The 27,895-nt window shown below is 42.5% G+C and overlaps 2 protein-coding genes across 3 annotated transcripts in view; both read left to right on the plus strand.

Moving 5' to 3' along the window:
• The window catches only part of trpc4a (transient receptor potential cation channel, subfamily C, member 4a), a 35,956-nt gene extending 33,596 nt beyond the window's left edge, over nucleotides 1-2,360 (plus strand). Inside the window, exon 15 of the mRNA XM_030438929.1 lies at nucleotides 733-2,360. Within this exon, the coding sequence (XP_030294789.1) occupies nucleotides 733-1,413 (681 nt within the window). The 3' untranslated portion in view covers nucleotides 1,414-2,360. The remainder of the gene's footprint in view (nucleotides 1-732) is intronic.
• Nucleotides 2,361-7,559: 5,199 nt separating this feature from the next.
• On the plus strand, nucleotides 7,560-27,887 carry LOC115594563 (periostin). Of its 2 annotated transcripts, XM_030438706.1 has the most exons (23): nucleotides 7,560-7,959; nucleotides 8,725-8,823; nucleotides 14,597-14,661; nucleotides 14,785-14,942; nucleotides 15,031-15,195; nucleotides 15,297-15,443; nucleotides 15,529-15,670; nucleotides 16,927-17,139; nucleotides 17,236-17,370; nucleotides 17,565-17,713; nucleotides 18,161-18,297; nucleotides 19,696-19,826; nucleotides 19,939-20,069; nucleotides 21,609-21,711; nucleotides 22,248-22,315; nucleotides 22,411-22,456; nucleotides 22,543-22,578; nucleotides 24,066-24,506; nucleotides 24,604-24,636; nucleotides 25,935-25,979; nucleotides 26,579-26,665; nucleotides 26,775-26,810; nucleotides 27,105-27,887. In XM_030438706.1, exons 1-23 carry the CDS (start codon nucleotides 7,841-7,843, stop codon nucleotides 27,158-27,160), a joined length of 2,742 nt encoding a protein of 913 aa, XP_030294566.1. In that variant the 5' UTR covers nucleotides 7,560-7,840; the 3' UTR covers nucleotides 27,161-27,887. The 2 variants fall into 2 exon arrangements, with proteins under 2 accessions (XP_030294566.1, XP_030294567.1); XM_030438707.1 differs by lacking the exon at nucleotides 25,935-25,979.
• The last annotated feature ends 8 nt before the right edge of the window (nucleotides 27,888-27,895 follow it).

Raw genomic sequence — 27,895 nt, forward strand, 5'->3', positions numbered from 1 at the left:
TAACAGAAAAGCTACCCAAACGACAAGACTCACACAGAGGCAGGCGGATAGAGAGACTAAAAGTTAGCTTTAATGCTAATATTATAACAAAAAGGCAGGCAGAGGGAAAATACCAGAGTAATAGAAAAACTAGGGACAAACCATTAAAAAACACTAGGAATAAATCAGCAACTCAGGGACAACAGGAGGACCAGAGAACAGGCACATGAACACAGGAGACACAGGACGAGAACAGGCGGACCAACAGAAAGTGAGGGGAACAACAGAGGAGTATAAACAAACTAAACTAAAGAGGGGATACTGGACAGGTGAGCAGGAAGTAGAAGGTGACAACATGATGCAAGAGGATATCATTGTTTACTCCTCTTGTTTCCTTTTTTTTAAAAAAAAGTCAGACCAGGCCTGAAATACAACAATTTACCATTTTTTTCTCCTCTTTGGGACCAGATGGACCGAACCAGAGGCGTGGAAACACCCTTAAAAAGTGATAGTATGCTGTGCCAGTGGTGTGATTACAGCTTGTATTTGCTACCCTCAAGTGGCCAGACAAATTAGTTACTGCACATTTAAGGATAATTGTATTGTGTTCGGGATGCACCACAAAATTACATTTTCCATGCACACCACTAAGGTTGAATCAGCCATCGTTTAGCAGTACGGATCCGCGGCTTGTTTGCGTAATTATTCAAGTAAATGCATTTGTTGATTCACCTTTTCGCCTTAATCTCTCAGGAGCTGAAACAAGATATCTCCAGTTTTCGTTACGAGGTGATGGGCATGATGAAGACGGGGAAGCCTGCCCTCCCAGGGACGAAGGCCTGCAGCAGCAGCAGCAGCAGCAGCTCGGCGGACTCCGGCTCCTCGCTCGAGGTGCCTCCCTGCCCCCAGAGCAGCCAGGTGAAGAGCAAACTCAACCGATTCAAGCTCATCGCGTCCATCCTCAAGCAGGGCAGCTCGACAGCTTCGCCCAGGCCGCCCGAATCCTCAAACGGTCTACCCAACGGACTCTTGTCCCCGGTCTCTGATGAGAGCTCCGGCGAAAAGTCAAGCCAGAGGAAAAACTTCCCCAAAGATATCACTGACTTTGGTCTGTTCCAGAAACGCCACAGGAGCGGCAATGAGGACGCATCAGGCGCGGGACAGATGTACTCGCTGTCGGAGGAGGCGGCTGAGTCAGACGCGGACGGTCACGACAAAGAGCACATGGCGAGAGGTAAAGACGAGAAAGGACGCCCGGAGACAGAGGGGGAGGAAGACGCTGCAGCAAGTGAAAATAGCGAGGTCTTGGACGCCAACAGCAGCTCGGATGAAGGCGGAAAAAAAGAATCCGAGGCGAAGGACAAAGAGAGTTTACCCTGCGGTGACTCAGTAGCGGATGGATGTATGTCAGGGTCATCCGGTAAAGAAGCATAAGGAGTGATAACACATGAATATGAATATAACTCCAGGCCAAGTAATGCCGGACGGAGAGACTGACAATCAACGTGAGCTTCAAGTGAGGATGAATCTAGCTTCTCCACTGAACTGACGATCAAACTTGGTCTTTGGAGACTCAGGGAGGCCTTCTGGTTTCAGCGTTTAAATGCTGTTATATGAGCAGCGGAGATGCAGCAAAAGGTAAACGGAGCTCTGAGCGAGCATCGCAGCGATTTAGATTCTAGGATAAAGTCATTTCATCTTATCGCATCCCGACAGATAATTGAAAGGTCGTTATTATTTCCCGGTAACCTTTTAATCTCCTCTCTCTCTCTCCGGGTCCCTTATCTAACACAAGCCCCTTCAAATTACCCATCATACACCACGCTCTACTTCGTCAATCTCTTCTCTACCTCTTTTTCCTTTCCAGTTGATCTCTACATTGATTGTCTCTCTTCATCCTTATCCCACTAGAGCAATAGATGCGTTCTGTTTTAGACCCCACCCTCTGCCTTACTCTGTCTGTTTCTGCACTTTACACACTTTATACCGACATATACGATATCTCAAAGACGTGTCGAGCGCCAGCCGTTGCAACAGCGGAACAGTTCTGTCAATGTTTTTCTATGCAAAAACCTGGGATCGTGATTCTCGTCATTCATGAAGAGGATAGCGTTGGACAGTCTGTAACTATCTAGGGTGGAGCACGGCAGACTGTCTATCAGAGACTAACTGCGAGATATACACTAGGGACACACCCTATCAACCATTAAGAGTAACATATTATTCATGTTTTGTCACTCCCTGTAGAAAAAAAAAATGGTTATTTTGGACTAATTTGCTGTTTTTAACTAATACCTTTAGATGTCTTGTTAGTTTGAACAAACAATGTTATAGAGATAGAGAAACTGAGATCCAAAATAAACCGACAAAAATACACTCTCTATGTGGCTTTTTTCTTTTGTTGTTCAACGCAGATTGCAGACGGATACAGACATGAACAGAAAGCTTGAACATTGTGGCGACTTATTATTTAATAAATAAGTCAAAGAGTAATGTTTTTTGCTTGGTATAAGTAATAAATACATGTACTGTATCTGTCTCACTAAAATGATAGTTTCTAGGTGATGTGTCTTATATGAAGTGTAATGAGGTAGAAATGAGACAAACATACTCGGTGAGAGTATTTTGCAATTGTGTTTTTGAAGCATGAGGATTCTAGATTTGGGTTTAATTATTAACTGTTACCTAGTTGCTTATTTGCATGCATGTTTGCAGCATATTGGCTCTCTATTAGTCGTTATAAAGCACTCCACTGTGAATTGAATATGAGCAATACCTCGGTCGGGACATATTTTGAGGTACAAAAAAGGTTCATTTAGACATGTTTGGATACAACACTTGTGGTTTTGTGTTTTGTACACAGGAAGAGGCCATATTTACTCAGTCAGGAGAGGCAAACCAATTAAATGTTTGTGCCCCCCCAAAGAAATTTAGGAAAAAGGGGCCCACTCATATTGGCACATTGTGCAATGACAACTATAAACTTTTTTAAACCTCCCATAAAGACACTACACTGTATGCTGCCTTAAAATCAGTGCTTTGTTTGATGACGGTCACTGGCCTTATAATGTGGGTTAGTTACAATGTGACGAACATGGTGAAGAACGCTGGCTGGAGGGGTCCCCTATAGGAATTTATGCCTTGTGGTACTCCCACCATCTGAGGCCCATGCTCACCAAATCATACATTAAGACTGTAGTACAACAACCACCTTACTATAAAAGAGGCAGTAATTAGGATGTAATTGAAGGAAAACTCTTAGTTAATTTCCTAGTGGTTGCAGAATATGGTCGTAAGTGCTTTTTTTATCGGCTAATAGAATGATAATAAGAATAAATGGTAAGTTTATAGTTCATAAACTTGAGTTTGTAGTTACTGCTTTATGAAGTTAACGCTTAATGAAGCATTTGTTAAGCGCTTGCAGAGGTTCATTAACATCAGTTGCAGCCTCATAGTGGTCAAACAGATCATCTTTTTATATACACCACAGAATATTTATCAACCAAGATCCACTCCATTTCTAAGACTCCAATTTAAAAAACACATACATTTGTGATGAAGGACGGTGCAGCGCTTCTCGATAAGCCTGCGGTTTGGGAGAAGAACGAGGAACGGGTCCAAGGTTATCACAACTCTTTTCTTTATCAACTCTCCGTGGGCAGAGCATCGGCTCGGACTTGTCAGGCCGTAAATATGTATTTATATTTATAAAGTTTCTTTATCATTTAGAAATGAGTGAATAAAATATCAGAACAAGACAGATGATCAACCTGTTTGTTTTTAGCTTCAACATCCCTCTTGTTGTTTTGAATGGAAGGACTGTTTATCCCAGAAGTGAGTACCGTATAATGAGTGGATAGTTGGAGTTAGATTAGCACTGAATTACTAAATCCCTTTCAGCTTTTTCCATCCTGCTCCAACAGCTATCCTTCCACTAACAGCTGAAATATCCTCCCATTAGTCCTAATAGGCAGTACAGAAAGCCCACATGTGTCATCTATCTGCCAGCATGTTTCAGCAGCCGGTACTACTGCCACTGAGCTCTCTTTTTGGGCCTATGAGCAGCGTGAGTTTCTTAATGAATTGTGCATTGAAGTTCTGACATGACATTACACCTGTCTGACTCTGTGAAATTGGAGATGAGTGTCCTCGCATGAGAGCATCCGGATAGCCGAAACCATCTTAATGGCTCTCTGTGACGGGAGAAAGATTTCAAGAAAGCAGATGCATTTTCCTCCTTTTGAAAGCTGTGCAGAGAAGAAGAAAAACAGACATGTGAAAGCCAAATTGCATCCACTTCCCAGTGTGTCCTCCCACAGACCAGACCCAACCGGATGCTTTTTCCCTTTTTCTCAGAACTCACTTTCCCATTTGCTGTTCTCCGTGGCCTGTAATTTCTATCGGCGAACAAGTGATCAAGCAAGTGAAAGGGGGATGAAATATTCAGCGCGTGACGCAACCGAGCTCCACGTGCGATCAAAAGGCTGAACCGAAATGCTCCCGGGGTTTGTGATGGGTCTCCAAAGCTGTGAAGAGCGAGGCTGTCAGGGACGCAGACACACATGAGGAGAAAGTGCTCAGATGGCTTCTATAGCTGCTCACACCATTAGAATCTCACTCATATAAATCAAATCAGTAATATTTAATGCTACACATTTGTTATCATTCATTCCCTTTTGAACTGAAACATCAGATTTCCCTTCACCACTTAAACATGAAGGTGTTAATAATTCCCCAAGGACAAAAAATATGTATGAAGTGTTTCAAAAATAAATCACATTTGTGTGTGTGAAATTCGTAGACCATCAGTCACACTGTTGTTGGGTTGTTCTGATATGCAGTGATGCATCTGATGGATCGAAAACAAAAGGATGGGATCAGATTCCAGGCGTTCATGGATGAGATGAGCTGGTATGAACTTACCGTGTGCTACATTGCTTTGTCATTTTCTTTAAATTCATTTTAACATTTAAAAGACTTCTGTGTTCTTGCCAAGTGTCCTGCCAACCAACATGTCCTGAATTCAAAATTCAGAACATGATATACAAAAAAAGATCATCTGTACGCTAGAGTCTGTAATATATTCTATAATACCTCTTTAAATAATCAAATAGATTTTGCAGACAGTGGCCAGGCCACTGACACTTTAATCCATTGACAGAAGTGTCCTACAGCTCAGGGATGAAAAGTTACTGCCATCTGATAAAAATTCACTCGACCTTGTGAGACAAATATGACCAAACGACACGTGTTGAGGCCATAAAAATATGTCTCGTCCAAGTTGCAGTACAAAGTATCTCAGACATGAGTGTACTGACAAGTCCATTCCACTGGGGGGAGGTGTTATTACAGGATGCAGCTCCTGCTCTCCGGTTCATCTCTGCATATTCCCCTGCATGAGCTGAGATCCAGAACAACTACCTGCAGCTTGGAGACGAAAGTGGTGTGTTACTGTGTCCAGCGACAGCATTCAAATTCCTCGTAGAAGTTTTTCGTAGAGGATGGACATCTGTGATGATGCTGTCCCTCCATTATTATAGAGAATAAATAAGTTAGTGGGGACAGTGCACAGATAAATGGGGAAAAAAGTGATAATCAATCATGTACTGTAGAGTCTCTGTGTGTTTGAATGTACTGTGTTTTCGCAGGGGGGGGGACCCTCAAGATGGGGAGGGAGCATAAAATAAATCAATAGCTGGTAAGGTTTAAATTACTGTATGCTGCAAGCTAGGGTGAGTATGTGCGTCCCCTTTTCCTTTCAAATTGTAAGACTGCATTATAGACAGGAAGTTAGGCCCTGTTGGAGACAGCTTAGCCTCCCAGCATGGTGCTGTCCTCAGAGACGCCATGCGAGTTCATAAACATCGAGTAAATCTGTGATACAGCCGTTTGTATTATTGTGCCGATCACATCCTATTTATTATTTTTTTCAACAAGAAAGATCTCCTTGATATTTGCCTTACTGCGTCACATGTTCCACTGTTAGAGGAAAAAAAGGCATTTACCTTTACCTGGGCACACTGTCTGTGTTACATTTGTGGGGTAAACCAAAAGATTCAGCTCATAAAGGAACAGTTCACCGGACAGTAAAAATCCTTACGTTATTTACTCACCCCATGTAGATGGGAAGTTGGGTGTAATTCCTTAGTCTGGTGTGAAAAGAGCGTTGCGGCATTCACCTAAACAACTGAGGTAGATGGGGACTTGTGTTAAAATGTTAAAAAACAACTGAAAAATAAACATGAAATAAAGCCCGTACAAATCTTCAGGCGTAACCAAGTCTCAAGAAGCCCTGAGATCCCAAATTGATTTGGAAGTTACATTATTTGCACCCTTTTAAACCTGAAATATTCATTATCAAGCAGAAAACATGGGCGTGCGCCCCAGCTGAAGGGGCTTGACAATGCCTTTTGAATCAGTTTAGGATGTCTGGGCTCCTGGGGACATGGATCACACCGGATGGAGCCATTTTTTCCGTTGTTTTCTCTTTTTTTTCACATTTGTATAAAAAGTCCCCATCTGCTTCAGCTCTTCAAGGAGAATGCTTCAACGCTGTCTTACTGCAAAGCTCCAGAAAATGTTTTGTGGAGGACAAGAACACCTGCATTTCCATCTGCGCGAGGCCGAGAAGATAATGACCGAGTTCTCACTTTTAGTTTGAACCGTTCCTTTAATACCATGAATCAATATTACCAAGGCAGTGCTGACCTGCATGTTTCCACGACGATAGCATACCTGTTCACAAGTCAAGACCGTACATGGCGACGCTCCACGGCTGATTCGGCCCTTTGAAGCTGTATCAGATCTGGCCCCAGCGCCGTGAGACGGAAACTGAGAAAGCTGTGGGGGGGGAGACGTCGGGACTCGGGGGGAGGAGAGTGTCCAGGGCTGATGAACGATGAACATGACGGAGGGGGGATGATTAAGGAATAAGTGAAGCCTGAGCACAAACGGGAGTTCAGGGGAGGGGAGGCTGCTGGGAATGATGAATCTGCGTCGTAAAAGTAATGAGGAGGAGAACGGTGTCCCGGGGGACAGATGATAAAAACACAGTCAGGCTCCTGTCAAGAAAAGTGTAAAGCTATCATCTGCACAGATTTATCACCACGGCTCTTTGAGTTTGATTTACGGCCTTTTTTCCCGGCCTATTAAAGCATTTCTGTCAGTTTAAGTCACATATTGTGTTGCCAAATACCCCAAAGACACATATTAGACGTGTGATTACTGTCTGTCTGTCTGTGTGTGTGTGTGTCTGTGTATGTGTGTGTGTGTGTTTGTGTGTGTGTGTGTGTGTGTGTGCGCACGCGCTTGGGTGTGAATATGAAATAGAATGGCTTTAAATCAAAGTGATCATAACTCTATTTTATTCTGTCACATGAATTTTACTTTACAGCCTTAAATACATAGCAGTCTAATATATCTTTAAAGGACAGGCTGGAGGACAAGATGTCACTTTTAAAGTGTGGAGCAACGTAAAGTTTGAGTAGCAGGGAGTCCTCGGTGCTCTGGGATGGGATGGTGGTAAAAAAAAAAAAATCCTGAGAAATTCATATGAGGGAGGGAGGGAGGGAGGGAAGGGGGAGACAATTACCTTGAGTCAGAGCTGGGGGAAGGATTTGGACTGAAGGGGAAGGGTGTGTGAGGGTGAGACCAGGACGTAATAGTATGGAAAAGACAGCAAGGGAAAGAGTGGGTGTGTGCTGGAGAGAGAGACTTGTTGGTATAAAAGCTCCCTCTCTCATTCGCACTCCCATATCTCCTGTGTCATTTTTTGGGGGGGTGTGTGTGAGGGTGTGCCTGTGCATTTTTTGAAAAGGACGAGAGGAGTGTGTGTGCTTGTGGACTGATAACTCTTCCCAGGATGCATCAGCTGCTGGTGGCGACCTTGGTGCTGGTGGCACTCTGCTCCTTGGGGAGCGTGGCTTCTTCAGCTTATGACAAGATAGTCACCCACAGTCGCATAAGGGCCAGGAAGGAAGGGTAAGGAGACGGGACGTGGGGATGGAGAGAAGGGGAGCGACGGGTGTCACGTGCAAACTTTACAGAACACTTTTTTATTTTGAATTTAGCAGCAGCCTTTTGATTTTAACAATCCTAATCATCTGTTCTGCGGATGTGAGAACACAAATTGCACGTTTAGTAAAAAAAGTGTACAGATGTGTATGTAAGTGCAGTATGTGTTGGATTGTGTATTTGTGCAGCTGTTTTAAGGTGGTTTTAAATCAGACAGAGCGCTCGATCAGAATTTCAGAACCGGGCTGGGACCATTGATGAGAAATATCGATTCAAGCCATGGCGGAAAGTTCAATAGTGCCTCTCACAAAATAATGAGCGCTTGATGTGTTCGGGTGTTTTTGAAATTGATTAAACATCTTCACTTTTTCTGTCTGGAGTTAACCTCTATGAAGAAATAGTGATAGCAAGAGAGAAAAAGCATCAAATTAATGGGTTGTTGTTGTTGTTGTTTTCAAAATAAAGGTCTTCATTGTCAAGAAACAGTGGCATGTATAAGTGACGATGTTCCCTACCTGCACATACTTCTACCTTTGTCATACCTTCACTCACCAAAACCCTCCCCTCTTCTCGTTATTCCGTCTCCCCTCCCCTCCCCTCCCCTCCTCTCCCCTCTTCTCTCCTCATACGCTCCCACAACTCTCCTCACCTGCACTTTTCCCTCCTCCACCTCTGCTTCTCACTTCCCTTATCGCTCCATCATATCCCGTCCCTATCTTCCCCTCCTCACAGGCCCAATGTGTGCGCCCTGCAGCAGGTCATGGGGACCAAGAAGAAGTACTTCAGCACGTGTAGGAACTGGTACAAAGGCACCATCTGCGGCAAGAAGGCGTAAGTCTTAAGCAAAACTTCAAAAGTCCAAAGTGCAAAACTGTCCCCCCCCCCAGCCTCCACACACAGACATTTTCTAACATGTCAGACTAACATCAGTGACCTCCAGGTGCCTGTGTCTGTACATGTGGATGAATTTCACCCCATGCACCGACCTTCTCACCTCCTCACCTTCTCCTAGCTTTAATGCGGTTCATATGTCAGAGGTCAGCTCCGTATGAACCCGGACCACATTCTTGTCTTGTCTGCCACAAAGCTCAACATACAATGGATTTCCCCCATGCTCAGTTTCCTACATATGGAATCCTAACGTACACATGCGATGTATCTATCTCTCTTTGTCCTCATCCACCCCATCCTCTGCTCTCAGGTCTGGGCACGCTGTGCAGACTGTAGCCCGCAGCTCCTCTATTGTTGACCTGTTTGATATTGATGTAAACTCCTATCAACAGTGAATGATGCCTCACTTCCCCCTCTGACACGCTCAAGGTGTTCGGGGGGGAAAAAAAAAAATCTGTATTCACGCTTCGAGTGTTCGTGTGCAGCTGGGTGAAACGAAGAGTAGAGCAAGCAGCTGTAGCAACACCAGATTTCAGGCTTTTTGAAAAGAGTGAGGAGTTCTTGATCGCTGGTGATGATTTGACTTACAGTTTCACATCGAGAGTGGAAACTGTTTCTGAGTTCGGTGGTAAACTGTAACAATAATAGTTTTTCTCAGATTGGAAACAGGATGTTATTGAGCCAAAATGTTGGGTACCAGCAAAATAGTAGCATGCATTAACAGTTTTAGATTTTTGGTCTTATTCTTTGGGATTATTTTCCCATGGCTTACGTGCAGACTGATATTAAATTACAGATGTGACATGCAGCCGGTGATGCGTTGATGGAGTGTAAGGATCAGCTGGAGCTGTTTGCTGCCTTGTGGGCGACTTAAATAGTGCAGCGGGAGATATACACGTACAACAACACACACACAAACACACACACACACATGCAGACCTACTCTGTTGTGACACCTGCTGCTCTTTGGGATAAAGCGTGGAAAGAGATGAGAGAGTAGAGAATGGATAAAAAGGGTGATTGAACCCAGAGAGTGAGTCACTTTCTCCCCCGACACGGTACAGCTGGATTACATGGAGATAACATTACAAGGAGGCACCCAGCAATTTCCAAGATAATATAACATGAGTGGGCATTAGCAGGGAGGTTGTGAGGGTTTCCCCGGGCGACAAACAAGTCTCTTGGACTCATGAAGATGCACCTCCTTTTACAAATCCCATTAAATGGTTCACTTGATAAAAGTCCTTCAACGTAACGAACCCTAACCCTTACCACCAAGGATTAGGTATAAAAAAGGTTTAAGATAGAGGTTAAAATCATTTAGAATTTTACCCAAAAAAATCATCAAATATAATTGAAAAGAAAACAGAAATTCATCTACATTTCACAGTTTTGCCTTTTAGCTAAATGAGAGCAAAACAGAGAATCCTCTATCATTTGTGGGAACATATCAACCATCAGTTGTATTTTTATTTTTCTAGTCATTTTACCTTTATTTTACCAGGAATATTCCATTTGAGATTCAAGATCTCTTGTATCAAAAACAGTCCTGTCCAAGACAGCAGCTTAAAAAGACGCTGAAAACTAACATCATAAAAATGTTCATATTAAAGAAACAAGCGACTGACTTACAGCAAAACGACGAGGGCAATAAAAACAGAAACAGACTCACTGTGGTCACAGTGAGGACATTGTTCAGCAGCAGTGAAGAAAATCCACCCAGGCGAGGTTTATGTCTGAGTGTGATTTGGTGTTGATGGGAGATTAGGAGAGGTTGTTTGAGTCCACACAGTGAGGCTGCTTCCCTGCAGGCTTGTATACGGAACAGGCGCTGTTCTAACAAGCTCTGAGGGCGCAGCGGCTAAAGTGCTGCCCGGACTGAATCTTCTGGAAACCACTATTACACAGAGCAAATTACGTGGATGCGAGATCTGCTCATGTTGCCATGTTCTTCTAATTATCTACGCTGGAGTTAAATGGTTCCATGGGGATATTCTTAATACCTTAATTGCATGAAAGATCTGTTGAGGTGATGTTGCGGGAGGTTCAGGTGGAAGCAATTTTCTTTTTCAAAGCGATGCTGTAGGTGACGGACGGGACATGCGAATGGAGTTTGAAGTTGAATCACAATAATGTCAGAGAAGTGGTGAAGCCATGACATCTGAATATACAGCGAGTCCATTACTGTGTGTAGAAAAAGTGAAAATGCTGGCACGGTGTTTGGGAAAGCCACTTGCACTTGATGAGGATACAGGAGAGACTGCTGATTGTAGATTACATAACAGGAAAAAGAGAAACTGTAATGTGTCCGATGCCAGACAACCCCATCTATTGTTTCTGTGTGTGTGTGTGTGTGTGCTCATGCCCCACGTTTGCACATCTGCTCATCTGGGAGCCACATTGAGCTGGTTTCAAGCGGTGACACTGCCAGAGGCCTGCTCGCTCTCTCTCTCCCTCTCTGGTCTGTACTGCATCCATTATCCTGCCAGAGCACGGCCGGAGAGCAATGACTTCATACTTTCCTGACAGCTGTGCATGGGTATTTATGTATTTTACATTATAACAATTAATGTCAGGGGCAGAGGACGACTGCGCCATAAGGGACTGCGTGTGTTGTGTATACGCTCAAAAATAGCACAATTCTTCAACGTTCACTATCAACATTTCCGTAAACACATATACGGTGATTAAAGGGGATAAAGAGAGGGGTTTGCCAAAAACACGTGAGTCATTTTAGGGAGGCAAAGGGGAGAAAGTGAGTGATGTTGCTCTGTGTTGTTTATGTGCATGTTTGAAGGGAGGGATTTTCGCTTGCATAACACATCAGTGCTGTTCCTTACTGACAGGAAAGCAAGCAAACAGTCATTTGTTTTGGAAGTGAGTCCAGTAGGGAAACCACAGAGTTCATATAGTAAGAGACATTGGCCCAATTCCACATCCTTTGCCCCTACCACTTAGCCCTACTCTTTCCGTTTTGCACATTCATTTCTGGGGGTAGGGTGTCCTCTTGTTGCTCTAGAGAGGTAAAAAAGTGGAGAGCTTTCAGAGGCACACCAAACCGAGGGTCACAAGAACTCTCTGTTGTTTCAACGCATTTCGGCCCCTTTATTATAACAAACATAAAATAAATTGCTTCTAGTTTCCTGATGTCTGGGTAACTAACTTGCTAGCTTGCAAACATGTGCATGTTATTGATGATTTGTGCATGACAGTCCTTCATTTTCAAGTATTTCAATGTTGCAGTATATACTAAGTATATTAAAAGCTGTCATACTTAATAAATACTTAATAAATACATCAGCACCGTTCACGTATGATAATGGTTACTTAACTTGAAGTTTGCTATTTTATTTTAGACTAAGTATATTTGAGTTGTAATTATATTGTAGAAAAGCACAGTTTTAAGTGTATTCAGTGTACTTTTATGTGCACAAGTGGAACAACTTTAGGTATATTTTGTACACTAATAAGTATTCTGCTGTGTATGTGCCAATACTTAAATCAGCAGTTTATTTAAAGTCTAACTTACTTTTGTTAGTTCACTGAACATTTATTTAGTCTCTTGCAATATAAAAGTAATATACCATTAATGTATCCTTTTATAAAGCCCAGCAGCGAAATAGCTACAGATGGTACGGCTCCTATAATATAAGTGCAGACTGTCGGGGAAAGAAGCGCTGGTTGCTAATGTTAGCCGCTAACCTAACATCATTCATAACATTCATAACATTCAGCTAACATTAGCAGCCAGATGATGAGGCGGTGCTCACTTATTTGAGTACTTGGTTGATAGCGTGTGTAAACAGATTACAAGTGCCTGTGTCTCTCTACCACCATGGGATAAATGGCAAATGTCATGGTTGACAATACCAGGATTTCCACGACGCAAGATAAGTCACCCCAGCAAAAGGTGCCAGGTTGGAAATGTCCAGTCGTAATGTAAACACCATCTGCATTAACGGATCATGTATGAGGGTCTTGAAGGGAGATTTTAATGTCAACTGCTGGTCACCATGTGCTGAGGGGCGAGGGGTTCAATCCAAAACTTATAAATGGGATTGGGCCGTGGTGTTTCCATGGGAAAATAGAAAGCAGGAAACCTATAAATTCAAAAGCAAACCTCTCTCAGTAAACTTCGTTAGCAAACAGCTCATAGATCCAACTGGAACCCAATGAAGTGCTTTGAGTTAAACCACCAATTAAAGTTGTTCCAGCCTTCAAGGACTGTGCGGCTGTTTCTCTGGTGGATCATTGTAGAGCGTCCAATGTTGACTCACTGCTTGTTTGTTTGCCTCTTGGAAGGTTTGTGCTAGCTTAGGATGTGTCCCAATCACATTTATACCTTGATTACCTCCTGCGGTTAATTTTCAGTGCACTTGCACTTTAAAAATCATGATTTATTCCTCCATTAAACCTAAACTTGACAGAACTTGCACAGTCAGTCTCCTGTCACCTCATTCTGTCATTCGCAACACTGCAATAAAGTGCAACCTGATCTCCTGTCAACCATACCGAGCATGACCGATGGAGGAACGTGCAGCTGCAGCTCCTCCCGGTTAGCAGGTTCCTCTCAGCTTCTTGCCAGGATGTTTCTACTTCTTCGAGGCTATGTTTTCACAAATGTTCATAAGCTGTTCCTTCCACCTCCAGAAAGTAAATCTTTTTACGTGGGCACAAGAAGCGGACTGTATATCAAGATTCCGTTTTTCTTGGAGGCTTCCTTGGGAATTAGATTAATGGCCAAGACGAAGCGCAGGAGGCGAGCAGACACCCATTTCTGGTTTTCATGTTAGCATGCTTTCAGTATCCAGATGAATATGAATATATACTGTAAAGCTCTGATTTTCTAAGGAATGCGCAAGCCGTGCGTTTCCACAATGTTTCGGAGACTGTTGGATTGGACGTTTGTGACAGCCTGTAGAAATGCTGCTTTATATTTTTTATTCAACAATCATTTTGAAAACAGTGAAAGCTGTCCTATATTTATTGCTGTTGCACGGCATATTGGAAATGATGCCAGCTGGCCCTCTCTAGTCTTTCTCTCTGAGTCCAGTCCAGCATTGCTCTTTGATTTACCTGCTGGGAGTTGTGCACCCTCCGCCAGTTTTCTTGTGGAAGCGTTTAATGTACCACTTTCATGTTAATGGTGTTTTTCTTGTCTTGTTTCATTCTCCTTGACTCGCTCGCTGTTTTTGGATGTTTAACAGTGACTTCCTCTACTCCGACTTTCAAATGTGATTTGCCCAATTATGGATTTGTCATTTGGTGAGTGAGTTCCCCCCGCTTTGCTCTCCTGTCTCAAATGTCAACACGGTTTCTCCGTCCAAACGCTCGTCACTCTTTGCATCTTGTTGGGACCCACAGATGAAGTCACTACACATTCACATTGCATCTTGCCAGTAGCAGACTCAGGATGTTTGGCAGGCACAGGAAGTTGTCACACATTTATACCATAGACGGCAATTTATCATGTTTGATCCATCATAGGGACATCCAAAAGGGGCACTTTCGCTGCGTTATTCAGAACATGTTGGGCACCAGGAAGGTCACCAGTGCATCTTGCTATGTTCTGTTACTCTTTTTGCTGTTGCACAAACAGCAAATTATCATAATGTACTGTTCTCTGACTCAATATCATTCTTTTTTTAGATGCTGTACAATAATGAATCATTTTGGTGGTCTAACATGTTCTTCCTTTTTTTTGTTTGGGAAGTGTGGTCCTTTACGAGTGCTGTCCCGGGTACATGAAGCTGGAGGGCATGAGAGGATGCCCCGCAGGTAGGTGGATACAACCACAGTCTTATGATATGGATTGATTCAAAGGGAGAAAAACATTTCAATTAATTTGTATTAGACTAGTCCGTTTCTGAGTGTGAACGAAACCTTTGCTTTCCACCCTAGTGGCTCCCATTGACCATGTGTATGGTACGCTGAGCCTTGTAAAGGCTACGACCACACAGCAATATGCTGACATGTCAAAGCTGAGAGGGGAAATTGAAGGCAAAGGCTCCTTCACCATGTTTGCACCAAGCAATGAAGCCTGGGATCAGCTGGACTCTGTAAGTAGACCAAAGGTTTGGCACTTCTCTGTGGGAATATAAATGAACACGCTTATTGGCCGTTAACGAAGGTCGTGATTTCCCCCAGAATGTACGTGCTGCACTGGTGGGAAATGTGAACATCGAGCTGTACAACGCTCTTCACTTCCACATGGTGAACCACCGTCTTCTGACCAAGGACATGAAGAACGACATGTCAGTCACATCAATGTACAATGACCTGGGGCTCTACATCAACCACTACTCCAATGGGGTCAGTTTACGCACAGACTGCATGATTGAATCTTTATGTCTATAAAATCTTGTGACCCAAATAATGGTCTTGGCTTCTTACAAAATTCCCTCTCCTTGAAGATTGTGACAGTGAACTGTGCCAGGATCATCCATGGTAACCAGGTGGCCACAAACGGTGTGGTCCATGTCATCGATCGGGTCATCAGCGCTGTGGGCAGCACCATCAAGGAAGTACTGGATGTCAACGATGAGCTCTCCTCCTTCAATGTATGTAAAATGAACAACACTCTAAGATGATTTCTGAAAAGGGCCAACATTACATTTGACTTACTGTATGTGTCTTTCTACCCAGGCTGCAGCGCTGGCTTCTGGTATAATGGACAAGCTGGACCAGCCCGGCCACTACACTGTGTTCGCTCCAACTAATGAAGCCTTTGACAAACTGAGCCCAGGCTACCTAAAGCGCATCATGGAAGACAAGGATGTTATTGCAGGTACCTGTGATACACTAATGATGACATAAACTATTAGTATACCATTCATTGAAGGATTTGGTACAACTTTGCTACAGGCTGAAATATCTGTAACTGTGAGAAGGATTGGCATGAAATGTCATATAGACATTCATGTTTCCAAGATGATGAACTCCAATGAGTTTGGAGATTCCAAGACTGTTCTTCTTGCTACAACAATCAAAGTTTTATTCCCTTGGAACAAAAAAGGGGGCTGCTAACAAGTGGCGACAGAGGGTGTCGGGGACATTAAACATTGTCACCGATCCATTTTTAGTTGCAAACAATTCTCACTCTTTTGCCCTTTTGTGGGACAAATAAAGGAATTCTGTTTCTGATTCTGAACAAGATGCTTGGGGTTCCTGACACTAAAGTGTCGCTCATTCATAGCATAACATTAGCTTTTTACTTCTGATGATTTCATCGATGCTTTAAAAATCATAAAGGTGGATTATCTTGCTGAACCAAATGTGTAAGTATCATAAACGTGTGTTTGCCACAGAGCTTGTTTTCTGCAATAATCAAAAATTGAATGAAAAAATCTGATATGGAATCTGTAAATTCCTACCTGTCTTAACTTATTTATCAGATAAAGCAGTACATACGCACACACACACACACACACACACAGGCACGTCCATGAAGCTCACAGTGGCAGCTTATCTTCCTATATGCTGAGTCACTAGCCTGCCAGGAACCTCTAGTAGCATGTTTTTTGCAAAGTCCTCGGTGAGTGGCTCCCTGTGGGAACACAATAAAACCTCAGATAAATTCTCAGACATTTTGCAAACAAACTCTTAGACAAACCATGTTAGAATAGCAAAAGTAGCCAAAGTAAAGATGATATAGTGCCATGTGCCTTGTTTCTGCTGAGGCCACAGAGTCATTTGGCCTGCAGGCTGACACTGATTGTATTCAATTTCTGGTGGGTTTGGAAAAGTTTTTCATGTTGTCATCGCGTTGCTTTTACAGGCCAGTTTTTGCTTGTTTTGTTTGACAGTTGGACTCAGTCTGAGATGTAATCCAATATCCTACTGCTGACAGAAGTGCCTAAATATTTCTCAAAGAGCTTAAACAATATTCACGATTGTCCGTATGCAATGTGTATTGAGTAATGACTGCAGCTGTAAACCCTGGATTGTGTCACCTGATTACAAAAATAACTGCAGGAAACAGGTGTGTTCAGATCAGCGACTTTTTCTAATCCTCTCCTCCTCTCATTCGACCCACCTACTCAGCATTGGTGAACTACCACCTGCTGAACAGTGTCCAGTGTTCAGAAGCAATCATGGCAGGGTCAGTGTACGAGACAGCAGAGGGCAGCACCATACAGATCGGTTGCGATGGCGACAGTCTGACAGTCAACGGCATCAAAATGGTGCTGAAGAAGGACATTGTTGCCACCAACGGCGTCATCCACCTCATCGACCAGGTGCTTGTCCCTGACTCAGGTAAATCCAACGTCTCCCACATTGAATGCTAACATTTTTTCCAATTATCTTACATCTGTGATCACCAACATGTCATCTTTATTTGATCCATATCAGCCAAGGATGGGTTGGCGCTGATGGGACAATCTCAGAGCACTTTCAGCGATATGGTGTCGGAACTGGGATTGGCTGCCGTTTTGGGTCCGAAGACGGAGTACACACTCCTTGCTCCTGAAGACACTGCCTTCACGAGTGAGTTGATCTCTGGTCAGGTTCTGGTTGGCATCAGATTGGCACAGTGACTCAACCTCGGGAGAGGATGTAAAGGAAAATTCAGATCTTGCCTTTCTCAGTTCAAAAAGATGCTGAGTCACTTCGTGCTGTTCACTACGAGGACGTTTTCAAGCGCACATTTTTAATCTGTCACTTTTCTGTGTGTTTGTCAGAGGAAGTGATGTCAACAGACCAGAGCGTCCTGAAATACATTTTGGAAAACCACATCTTGAAGCTCAAAGTCACACTTAGCGAACTCTACAATGGACAGCTGCTGGAAACGTTGGCTGGAAAACTGCTCCGAGTCTTCATTTACCGCACTGTAAGAGCTATGTATGTGTGTGTGTTTGTTCTGTTTTTGCATCAGAGAATCAAACGACATCAGAAAAGAGCGGGGGTGAAGCATAAAAAAGAAGTGATGGAAAGACAATGGACAGCGCTGGCTTCTATTGTAGAAATCTGAAAGTCATTACGAGGCCCCTTGTTTGAGTGTTAACATGATTCCGCTGCATTTCAACTGTAAACATATGCAATAAAACAGCTAATTAGTTCAGCTCATGGCAGATGAAGTGTGTTTCTGCTCTGGTGACTCTGACATCAGAAACAGCTGGTTGAATTCCCCCATAGGAATTCCGCTTTTGAATTTTGATTGACTGTAATCAAACAGGACGGTGTCGCAGTCCCCCTTCCACAAGCAAAATAGTAACCAGATGTGTACGTTGACTTTCAAGATGTGTAACCCTGCTCTCTGAATTATCTTCTTTGTTAGGCGGTGTGTATAGAAAATTCATGCATGGTGCGTGGCAGCAAAGAGGGGAGCAATGGTGCCCTCCATGTCATGAGGTCCCTCATCAAACCTGCGGAGAAAACAATGTTCGAGCACCTGAACACGGATGGACGGTTCAAGTAAGAGTTACATTTTATTTCACGTTATTGGTCATGTATTGGTTTTACATCAGAACAGATGTACTCTTGGGTTCTCTCATTGTTTTTCATATATTTGCTCTCCTTACATTAAGAGAGACACCATGGCTCAATTCAACATAGATTAGCTTCGATTCCGATGTGGAAAAAAGCTTGCTGTGAATTATGTAGCCTACATGTATCGAAACAACCGTGGTACCGAATGACATCACAACAACCTATGCACTTACTAGCTTCGACACAATGGCATAAGAAGGCCTGCATTGAATATAGAAGGTTGCATCACAATCACAGATTGATTGACAGATTGTCACCTAGTCAAATGATCGCGGATAGCGTCATTCACTCTGGCAGATAAAAATCTAAAGTTTAGACGTGGTAAAAGGGTCATCAAATATACTTAAATGGCCATTAATATACCTCGGAGGCCCAGCCAAGTGAAGTCTATGTGTGGGAAACACTGCCTACCATTAGTGTAGCTTGTAATGAGTCATCTTTCATTATAGACCATCTTTGATTCAATGTGCCGTAGCCTGTGGTTTCTGTTGTGACCACAGTACAATTGTCTATGGATCTAATGTGAGTGAAATTAGTTAGAAACAGGATTTTATATACACTTAAAGTGATGTGCACTCAGTTTTCCATGAGAAATATACATCAGACGAGGGTAAGTGGTCAAGCAAAGTCTTATCGTAAAAACAAAAAGAAGGGGGAGCAGACTAAACACAGGAAAAGGGATACATTGAGTCATGGTCTAAGAACAATAACATCACAATAAAATTAAATGTTAGCGGCAATGCCTGACTGTACACATTTCACATTGTCTGACCCTATGCCAGATATTGGCACCGGTTAAAGACTGATGATGAATAACGGAGGAAGCAGATGTGTGACTCAGTGGGACCACACATGCACACAGGTCACACACAAATCCCCGAACTCCATCACATCACACTGCCAAACCCATAATCCTCCTGTCCGAAATGAGCGACACACGCTTGGTTTTCTGGCCAAACGTGAAATACAATCCGTTCTCCTCACAGCGCAGGATTCATGTGCCATTATAGCGGTTATTGTAGCTGCGCCTTTCCCTGATTTCCTAGTTTGTGCAGTCTGAAAACAGACGTTTCACTGTGATGAAACTGACAGCAGAATTGGTAAAGAAAAAAGTGGACACTCGCAGGGTGAGAGAACGGCTTATGTGTGGTCACTGATCATTATGTTTAAAAATAACACCAAAATAAACAAAGGCGTGGCTCAAATGATCCTTCCCATGAAGCTTGAACTTTAAAATTTCAACCTTAATGTTGCTCTTGTGTGGATGGTGTGGACTAATGACTGTCTTGTTTCCTTTCTTTTATTTTATTTGAATGTACGTAGGATTTTCCTGTCCCTCATTGAGACAGCAGGCCTGACTGATCTGTTGAAGCAGGAAGGCTCCTTCACCATCTTTGCACCAACGGACGATGCCTTTGACGGCCTCACTAGAGAGGACTTTGATCTGCTCAAAAGTGAGTGCCCCAACGGAATGAACACATCTTTCCGGGCACCTGACTTTTTGAAGAAAAATCTTGATATCCATTACATCGTGAAAACATGTTGGCCTTGTGTTGCCACTGACAGGTGACGTGAATGCTCTGAGGGTCATCCTGCTGTACCACTTCAGTAATGGCGTCTTCATCAATGGAGGATTAGAGGGAGGAGTCACCAATCTACTCAAAACCCTCCAGGGCAACAACCTGCAAGTTTTGTCTGTATGTGCAATCAACCATCATTTTCAGTGTCTATTTTTTGTCCGCAGGATGAAAGTAAACGACTGATTTACTGAATGGTTCGACCATCCCGGCAGCAGCAGATGCATCAGGACATGAAATCCAACAACTCAAGACTGTTTTGTTTATGCAACCACGATTATTCCCCGAAAACTAGCTGCCTGCCAGCTAGTTTTTAATTTCAGCCCACTCTTGATTGAGAATTGGCATCTCTGAAATGGAGGAAGGTGCCAGTTGAGGAAGAAACAAAGCAGACAATATCCAGGGGTTGATTTTGTTTTCTTTTTCTTTTCATATACTTTACTTGGCCAGGCCCAAGAATATTTGGCAACCCAATCATTATTTAACTAGGAAATGAGCAAATTTAGATCATTGTAACGATTCTATAAAACAAGTGGCCCTCCATATCGCTCAGAAATTTCCTTTTTGTGTTGATTCTGGCGGCCCCTGTGGACAAAAGCAACATCAGCACACCCACCTGGTTTTCATCTGCATGTTTGTTTTGGAAGTAGTGGACAGGCATTAAGAATAAGCATATAGAAATAGCCCAATATGTCATAAAAGGCATCAATGCAATGTTGAATTAAGACTGTTTCATAACCAGTTAAAAGTTCCCTGGCGTTTAAATGACCACACAAAACCAGTTTTAATTCTCCTCTCAGAGCCTCCATTGTGAGTCTTAAACCCAATCTTTCCCCCACGTTCTGATGTGAACAATAGCATCAAAGAGGTGGTGCTAATCTATAACTTCAAAAGCTGAATCTCCTGGAGGAAGGCCAGAAGTAATAGAACCTGGCTTCCTGTCTTTTCCATCATCGCCCACTCTCTGTATTAATCCGACGCTCCCAATTCTAAAGCCCTCCACCAGCTACTTTCCCCTGCCTGCCTTGCTCCTGCTTGTCAGACTATGTCGGCTTTATTATTACTTCACCCATTACCTCAATTTTGCCCTGCCTCTCTCTCTCTCTCTCTCTCTGATCATACTATTATCAGCAAATGTCTCATATCGGGCCTGCAGGACTTCCTTAATGGACGGAGGAAAGCATGTTTGACCACATTAGAGGGGGAGATTAAGGACTCAGTCAGTACAAAAGAAAAAGAGAGGCGACAGTGATTCATGGGAATGTGTGTTTCGGGTTTAAAAAAGTTGTTTGAGGCTGAAATGTGAATGATTTGGCTTAATGTGGTGGGTGAGAGAAGAGGCAGAGGAGAAAGAAAATCAGCCCCTTACTTCGTCAGCATGTGGACCATCAGCAATTAAATAGCAGGAAATTAATCACGAATGGAAATCCCCAGATCTTACTTCCAACAATGGAGCACGCTGCCTGTGAATCCTATTAAGTCTGACCTCACCTCAAGACCTCACATGTCAAACTATTTTTTAAAAAAACGTGGTAAAGCCTTATTTAGATGTCTGAGAAAATACATGTCTGGGTACATTTTTTAAGGCACTAGTTGACATAACTCACAAACTCATAACATGTATACCCTGGAAAACATTATTTTCTCTGTTTTATCCAGGTAAACAACTCTATCAACGTCAACTCTGTGGATGTGCCGGACAGTGACCTGATGGCAACAAATGGTGTGATCCACGTGGTGAAGAATGTTCTGTATCCCGCAGGTGAGGAAGGTCGACATCAGAGCCTTCAAACATATAGGATGTAAATCAAAGAAAATCAGTGTCAATAGGAGCAGCTGCAGCTTTTGTCTATCGTGATAGAATTAACATAACTTAGTTAGATAAGCTAAATACTTAATAATACATAAATATGTTTTAGCCTGTTGAGAGAAAAGGAAAATTTTTATATCTCAACTGGAGAATTTCATAGGATAGGAATTCTGATTATGTCACGTAAACAAGAATTTGAGCACTGAGTTGATATCACATTTATGTGTCAAGAAACGCAATATTAGGCCGTCTTGGCTGACGTGCTGAGTGTCTCTGGGATCAGATTCCATCTGCATCCAGTAATTGAGCAAAACTAAGCAGATAAACTATAGCAGGGTTGAGAGGTTGCCTTTATCCAAGCTTTGTCTCAGAGGAGGCCCACAGAAACTGATTTTGAAAACCCATGAGCTGCATTATTATACATCCATACAATGTGCACTCTGTGCTGGGATGCATTACATTCTTCTGATGATTTATATTACTTACAGACCTTCCCGTGGGCCGCCAGGACCTCCTGGTCCTCCTGAAGAAGCTGATTAGGTACATCCAGATAAAGGTAGGGAAGGAGAAAACACACATATGTCTGACAGATTGAAGAGAGGTTTTCTATTATCGTGTGTCCTTATATTTTTCATCCTCTCTTTCCTTTAGTTCGTTTCTGGATTCACATATACTGAGATCCCACTCACCTTCCTCAGTAAGTGTCCGTAGTGCCACTGTCACTGTATGACATGTGAATATTTTGTATCTCCTACAACTAAAGCTACGTGTGTTACTTCACAGAGAGGGTCGTCACAACTACACATTACATCGAAACAGGTAAGACTGCTATTAGTGTAAGTTACATTAATGGTTATTATGAAAGGCATTAAATCCTATTCATGTCCTTTTTTCAAAAATGTACATCTGTTGTTGAAGTGAAACCTGCAGCCACATGTATATTACATACATGTCATTGCTCCACTGAGACCACTTCTTTGTTCCTCTGGTTATCCACTCTCACTGTTGCTTAAGTCCTCTTGGGCCTCCTGGTAAATTTAATCAGCTTCTTTAGGGATGAGGTAATTAGGCTGTCAAAGCATATCAGGGTCAGAGACCATAGAGGAATCTTGGATGTTGTTCGTTTAGTTGGGCTGAGTCCAGTGCACTTCCACACAGATGGAAGCAAGCCTTGTGTATTGGGTAACGTAGGAGAGATGATGTGTGACTCTTCAAAGGTAATTGGGTGCATGGTATGGACTGGAGAGATTTGATTTTTAGGGTTTTTTTAAATTGTATGGAAGTACATTAAGCTTGATTAAAGCTATAATGATTTCTATTTTCCACAGCTGTTGGCATTGTGTGTTGTCAACATAGGTTTCATGAGAGTAGCTACAGTAGAAGTTCGAAAAGTACAGAAATGTTTCTGTGATACCATCAGATAATTGCATAACTGCTCCTAGAATGTGATTAATACATCAAATTGCTATGATAGGAAGATTAGCTCATCTTGCTAAAGCATACAAACAATTATTTATGTTAATTTACTGTTTAAGAGTCTTGAATTGAATGGCAACTTCAAGAAGTTGTTCTTGTAATCTGCAGCAGGAAATAAACCCTGTAGTGTAAAAATAACAAACTGCACATGTGGTCTTAAAGCCACGCAGAACACACTCTTGCTCGCACACACACAGCAATAAATTAAATCATTGAATCATCTTTACATTTTGGTTATAGGTGGAATAATCAATCATTTGGGTCATGTATCCTGGCAGTGCAGCCCCAGTTTTAAGCAAAAATCACCCAAATCTCTTAATGACGTGAGTTCTGGCTCTGATTACAGGAGTAGGCTACGTATCAAGAGTACTTCAGATCAGAAAGCCTCTGATACAAACACACATCTGTCAGCTTTCATCTCTTTATAGCTCATATAAATACTGTCATGTTAAAAAATCATTGCTCAGAGGCAGAAAATATCAAAGAAGTGAAAGAATGTCCTTGGCTCAAGTTTTCTGTTCGAAGCTGATTCAAAAGAATTTTTTTCCTTTTGTATAATTTTCAAATTGGTAGACAAGATTATGCCAAAACATGTAAGTGTTAGGTGTAAGAATATTAAAAATTTAAGTCATGTGATGCCTCAAAATTAAATCTGTTCATAGGCAGCAGTTCATTGGAAACGCTAGTCAACATCTACAACAAGTCCCTAGCTTGCTTTTTTCTTTTTCCCTTTTTATTTTTACAAGAAAAACACATAACAATTATGCTGGATCAAACAGCACTCTGTTAGTCGTTTCATGGGATACTCATGTACCTCTCCTTCTCTACAGGCCCTGAATTAAAGGTGACCAGGCGCATCGAGACGGGCGAACCCACTATCACCAAGGTAACGAGAGTCATTGAGACAGAGCCAATAGTCACTGAGGTGGTCATCAAAGGAGAACCTACCATCACCAAAGTAACCAGGGTTGTTGAGAACGATCCTTCCTTCACAAAAGTTACTAGGGTCATTGGGGGAGATGCTTCCGTAACCACCAGAGTCGGCACGGGAGATCCTTCCATCACCAAAGTAACTAGGGTCATCGATGGAGATGATATCCAAACCACCAGGGTCAGCACAGGAGATCCTTTACTCACTAAAGTAACTAGGGTCATCAAGGGAGATGCTTCCATAACCACCAGGGTCGGCACCGGAGATTCTTCCCTCACCAAAGTAACCAGGGTCAATGCAGGGCAGCCTTCCATTACCAAAGTCACAAGAGTTATCGAAGGTAGGATCATTCGTTTTGTGAGTGAAAATTATACGTTGGAAGATACAAACTAGATTTCACATCGATTTGATGACACAGAACATTTTATTTCATGCAGGTGGAGTTGATGCAGAGGGAAAACCGATTGCAGGTCAGTTTCTGTCAACCCTGAGAGCATGATGGCATCATTTAACAGCTCTTTTAACTAATGCATCCATGGTCCTGTTGACCACAGTTAACTGAGCTTCATGTCTGTGGAATTCATTTCACATTATATCTCATGTTTCCTTGGTGATCATCAATTAGGTTCTCGGACACGTCATTTTTATGGTGTGCACCATTTTGACCCTAAAGGCAACTTTTTTGTGTCATTAATGGCTAATTTGTAGGTTGGTAAATGTAATTATTTCCCATGTTTAATGATCATGTAATATCAAAGAAGGACTTTGTTTATGTTGGCTGTTGGTTTCTAGCTATATTCTAAAGGCTAGCACTTTGGCTTACCACTAGTGGTTAGAAGACAAACCATATACCCAGATGGTTTATGTCAAGCGCTGCTTTATTTGGCTAAATGCCAGCCAGAGTTTCCCTGTTGCTGCTTGAGCCTGTCTTTTCAGTTTCTACACTTCTTGATCAGCGTTGACCTGTAAAACTAAGCATCGGTTGAACATCTGACAGGATTAAAACAGCACAGTAGATCCATCACATCAATTTCCAGGGCCAAAGTTTCACTATTAGCAAGCAAAAAGGCTAAGGAGAATCACAAATCATGTGTAATAACATGCTTCAGTAATGTGCAGCCAGATATGTTTTACACAAAGAACACTCTTTTAAACACTCTGTATTTCAAGATTGTGACAAGCTTTGGCCAGCCACCACGTTAAACATCAAAAGCTCACTGTGGTTTATGACGTTTGAATAGTCTAGGCATACATAGGTACATACAGATAGAGCTCACGATTTTGCTCATGTTCTCCTACTTCCCACAGTGCACCATGATTTGGATGCCTGCCCATCTCACCACTTATCCTTTATTCATCTCCCTGTCAGTGCTCTTCACGGGCAGGAATCCTATTATTACCCATCCTCTGCCTAATACAGCTGTGATGTGTGAGCAGTGCGCAAAGTATAATGTGCCATTCAGGGGTGCTACAACTGCTTCACTGGCGCTTGCAGCTTAAAAGCGGGCCAAGAAAAAGAATCTGCTCTCTTTTTCTGAGCTGAGCGCCCACCCCCCGCTGCACACCTTTACTTTGCACCCTGTGCATTTTTTGTGTGTGTGTGTATGTGCTCATAAATACCGCACATCTGTGCTTGACTTTGTGTTGGCGGTGGCGGAGGAGGTGTTTTACCGGGTGTATGTACCTGTCAGTCTGTTCATCTGTCAGTCAGTACAGTTGCTAAGTCGTTAAGTGACTTTCAACACCCTTCTCCGCTGCCCGTCTGAAGGTGGAGCCGGATACACCACCGGGAACGAACCTTATATCATTGAGGGTAGGGTCTCCATACACCAACTCTTTATATCAAACAGGTTTCTTTCATTATGTTTGTGTCATTTCCGCCCTGAAATAATCATGTAACTGTATTTCATTTGTAATATTTTATATGTAGATATGTATATACAAGATACATGGTTAATTCAAGGTGGAAAAGAGAATGTGATTCACCTTTGAAGGTGCAATGTATAAGATTGGCCACCTGTCAAATTCATACTCCAAACATTTAGGGGGAAGCATTTCACCATAGTGACCGCTCACAGCTGCTAACAGTAGCTGCTATTAGCTAGTAAGATCAGTTAACCTCGCAGCTAACGGTCATATAAGCTGACTCTGCAAAGTTGTTGTTTACTATCGACCATTACATCTCAAGGTTCAAACTGGCTAGGGGCTAGCTCGTTAGCATACAGATGTCTTTTCACTTCAAAACAAAGACGTCAAAGCTGTTATTCTTCATATTCTGTTGATCTTTTTTTAACATAAACATTTAATACTTATATATTGCACCTTTAAAACTGATGTAATTCCTTTACGTCATTTTGTGAGGCGCGAGTTGTTCTGTGTTTCGGATCTAATGGTTTTGCTCTGAACATTCAGGCCCAGACTTCTCCAAGATCACCACCATCCACGGGAACCCAAATCTGATTGATGAGGAATCAGAGAGAATTACCAAAATCATTAAAGGTGAATTCTCATAAACTTCAGACCTGCTTTGAGCTGCCACTTTGTGTTGTACTTGCATGTGCACGTGCCCAAGTGCATTGAATGACTGTTTCATCTCTTCATTTGGCAGAGGGAGGTAAATTCGCTGCTGCCAGGAAAGCTCCAGGTAAGAATGACGCACTCATCAACACAAGTGTTGGATCAGATTAAAAAAGGGTTTGCCAAAAACCACATTATCACTGCTGGAAAATATGAGCAGCGAGCGTCACCTATCTGTCTTCTCATTGTTGGATTTTCTCCCTCACTTGTATAATTTTTTCCTCTGTCCGTTATCTACCTTGAAGTGCTTCCACCTATTCTTCACAGGTCTCGTATCTTACTTCCTCGACATGTTTCCTTTTGTCTCTGTACTCGCTCACACATCCAATACCCTCCATTAACTCTGTCTCCTCTTTGACAGCTGGAATGAGGAGGAGAACAAGGCTGGTCAGGCGTCACCACAAGCCAAGGGAGTGAATCCAAGTGGGAGAGAACACCCTCGGGCTCACCGCAGAGACTGAATGCATCTCCAGAGCTCCTGGTCGAGCGCTGGAGGACTGAAAAAACTGTGGACCAATAGGGAGAGATCCAATCAATCTAGCTATTTCTATGTTCAAACCCCCAATAAGAATGATTGTTTACTACACCATCTGGACCATACTGTATGTGATAGGCATGATGTGTACTAGCAATGGAATTAGAATACCCTTCATGTGACTAAGTGTGTAAGGGAAATATGAACTTGCTGCGGGGTCGATGGTGTGTAAGGTGAGATAGACTTTTTTTTAAAAAGGATTTCTTTTTTTTAATCTGGTCACTTTGTAAACAGATGGTTTGGTAAGATTTTTGTATGCTTTTATGGTGCTCGCATTCTGTATGATGGATGCATTTCAATGACAAAAAAAACAGTGTCAAACAGTGTTTTGCTAGCTTAGATGCTGTACTGTACCTCTGTAAATTATCACATGGTAATTAAGAATTACAGTGACTTTTTATACAGATTTCAGTCATTCTTTTCTGCTTCCGTGACTACTTTTCGTTCCCCCTTAAACAAAATGTTTCACGCTGTCGAACGTGAGCCTGACTTGCGTAAGTTCTTGAGCAATCGGGCCTCACAATCTTTGTTTTTCTGTCATTCTTTTTTTTACCTCAAAAACAATGTGGCAAATAAATGTGTAAATAAAATGTGCATATTGACTAAGAATTCTGATC

This window comes from Sparus aurata, chromosome 13 (genome assembly GCF_900880675.1).
Source record: "Sparus aurata chromosome 13, fSpaAur1.1, whole genome shotgun sequence".
NCBI classification, from domain to species: Eukaryota; Metazoa; Chordata; class Actinopteri; order Spariformes; family Sparidae; genus Sparus; species Sparus aurata.

Excerpts from the sequence above, each read along its gene's own strand:
- LOC115594563 (XM_030438706.1), top strand. The coding sequence starts at position 7,841 with ATGCATCAGCTGCTGGTGGCGACCTTGGTGCTGGTGGCACTCTGCTCC. Across the intron at positions 15,444-15,528 it reads ATGAGCTCTCCTCCTTCAAT|GCTGCAGCGCTGGCTTCTGG; the intron begins GTATGTAAAATG and ends CTTTCTACCCAG. Across the intron at positions 22,316-22,410 it reads TTAGGTACATCCAGATAAAG|TTCGTTTCTGGATTCACATA; the intron begins GTAGGGAAGGAG and ends TCTTTCCTTTAG.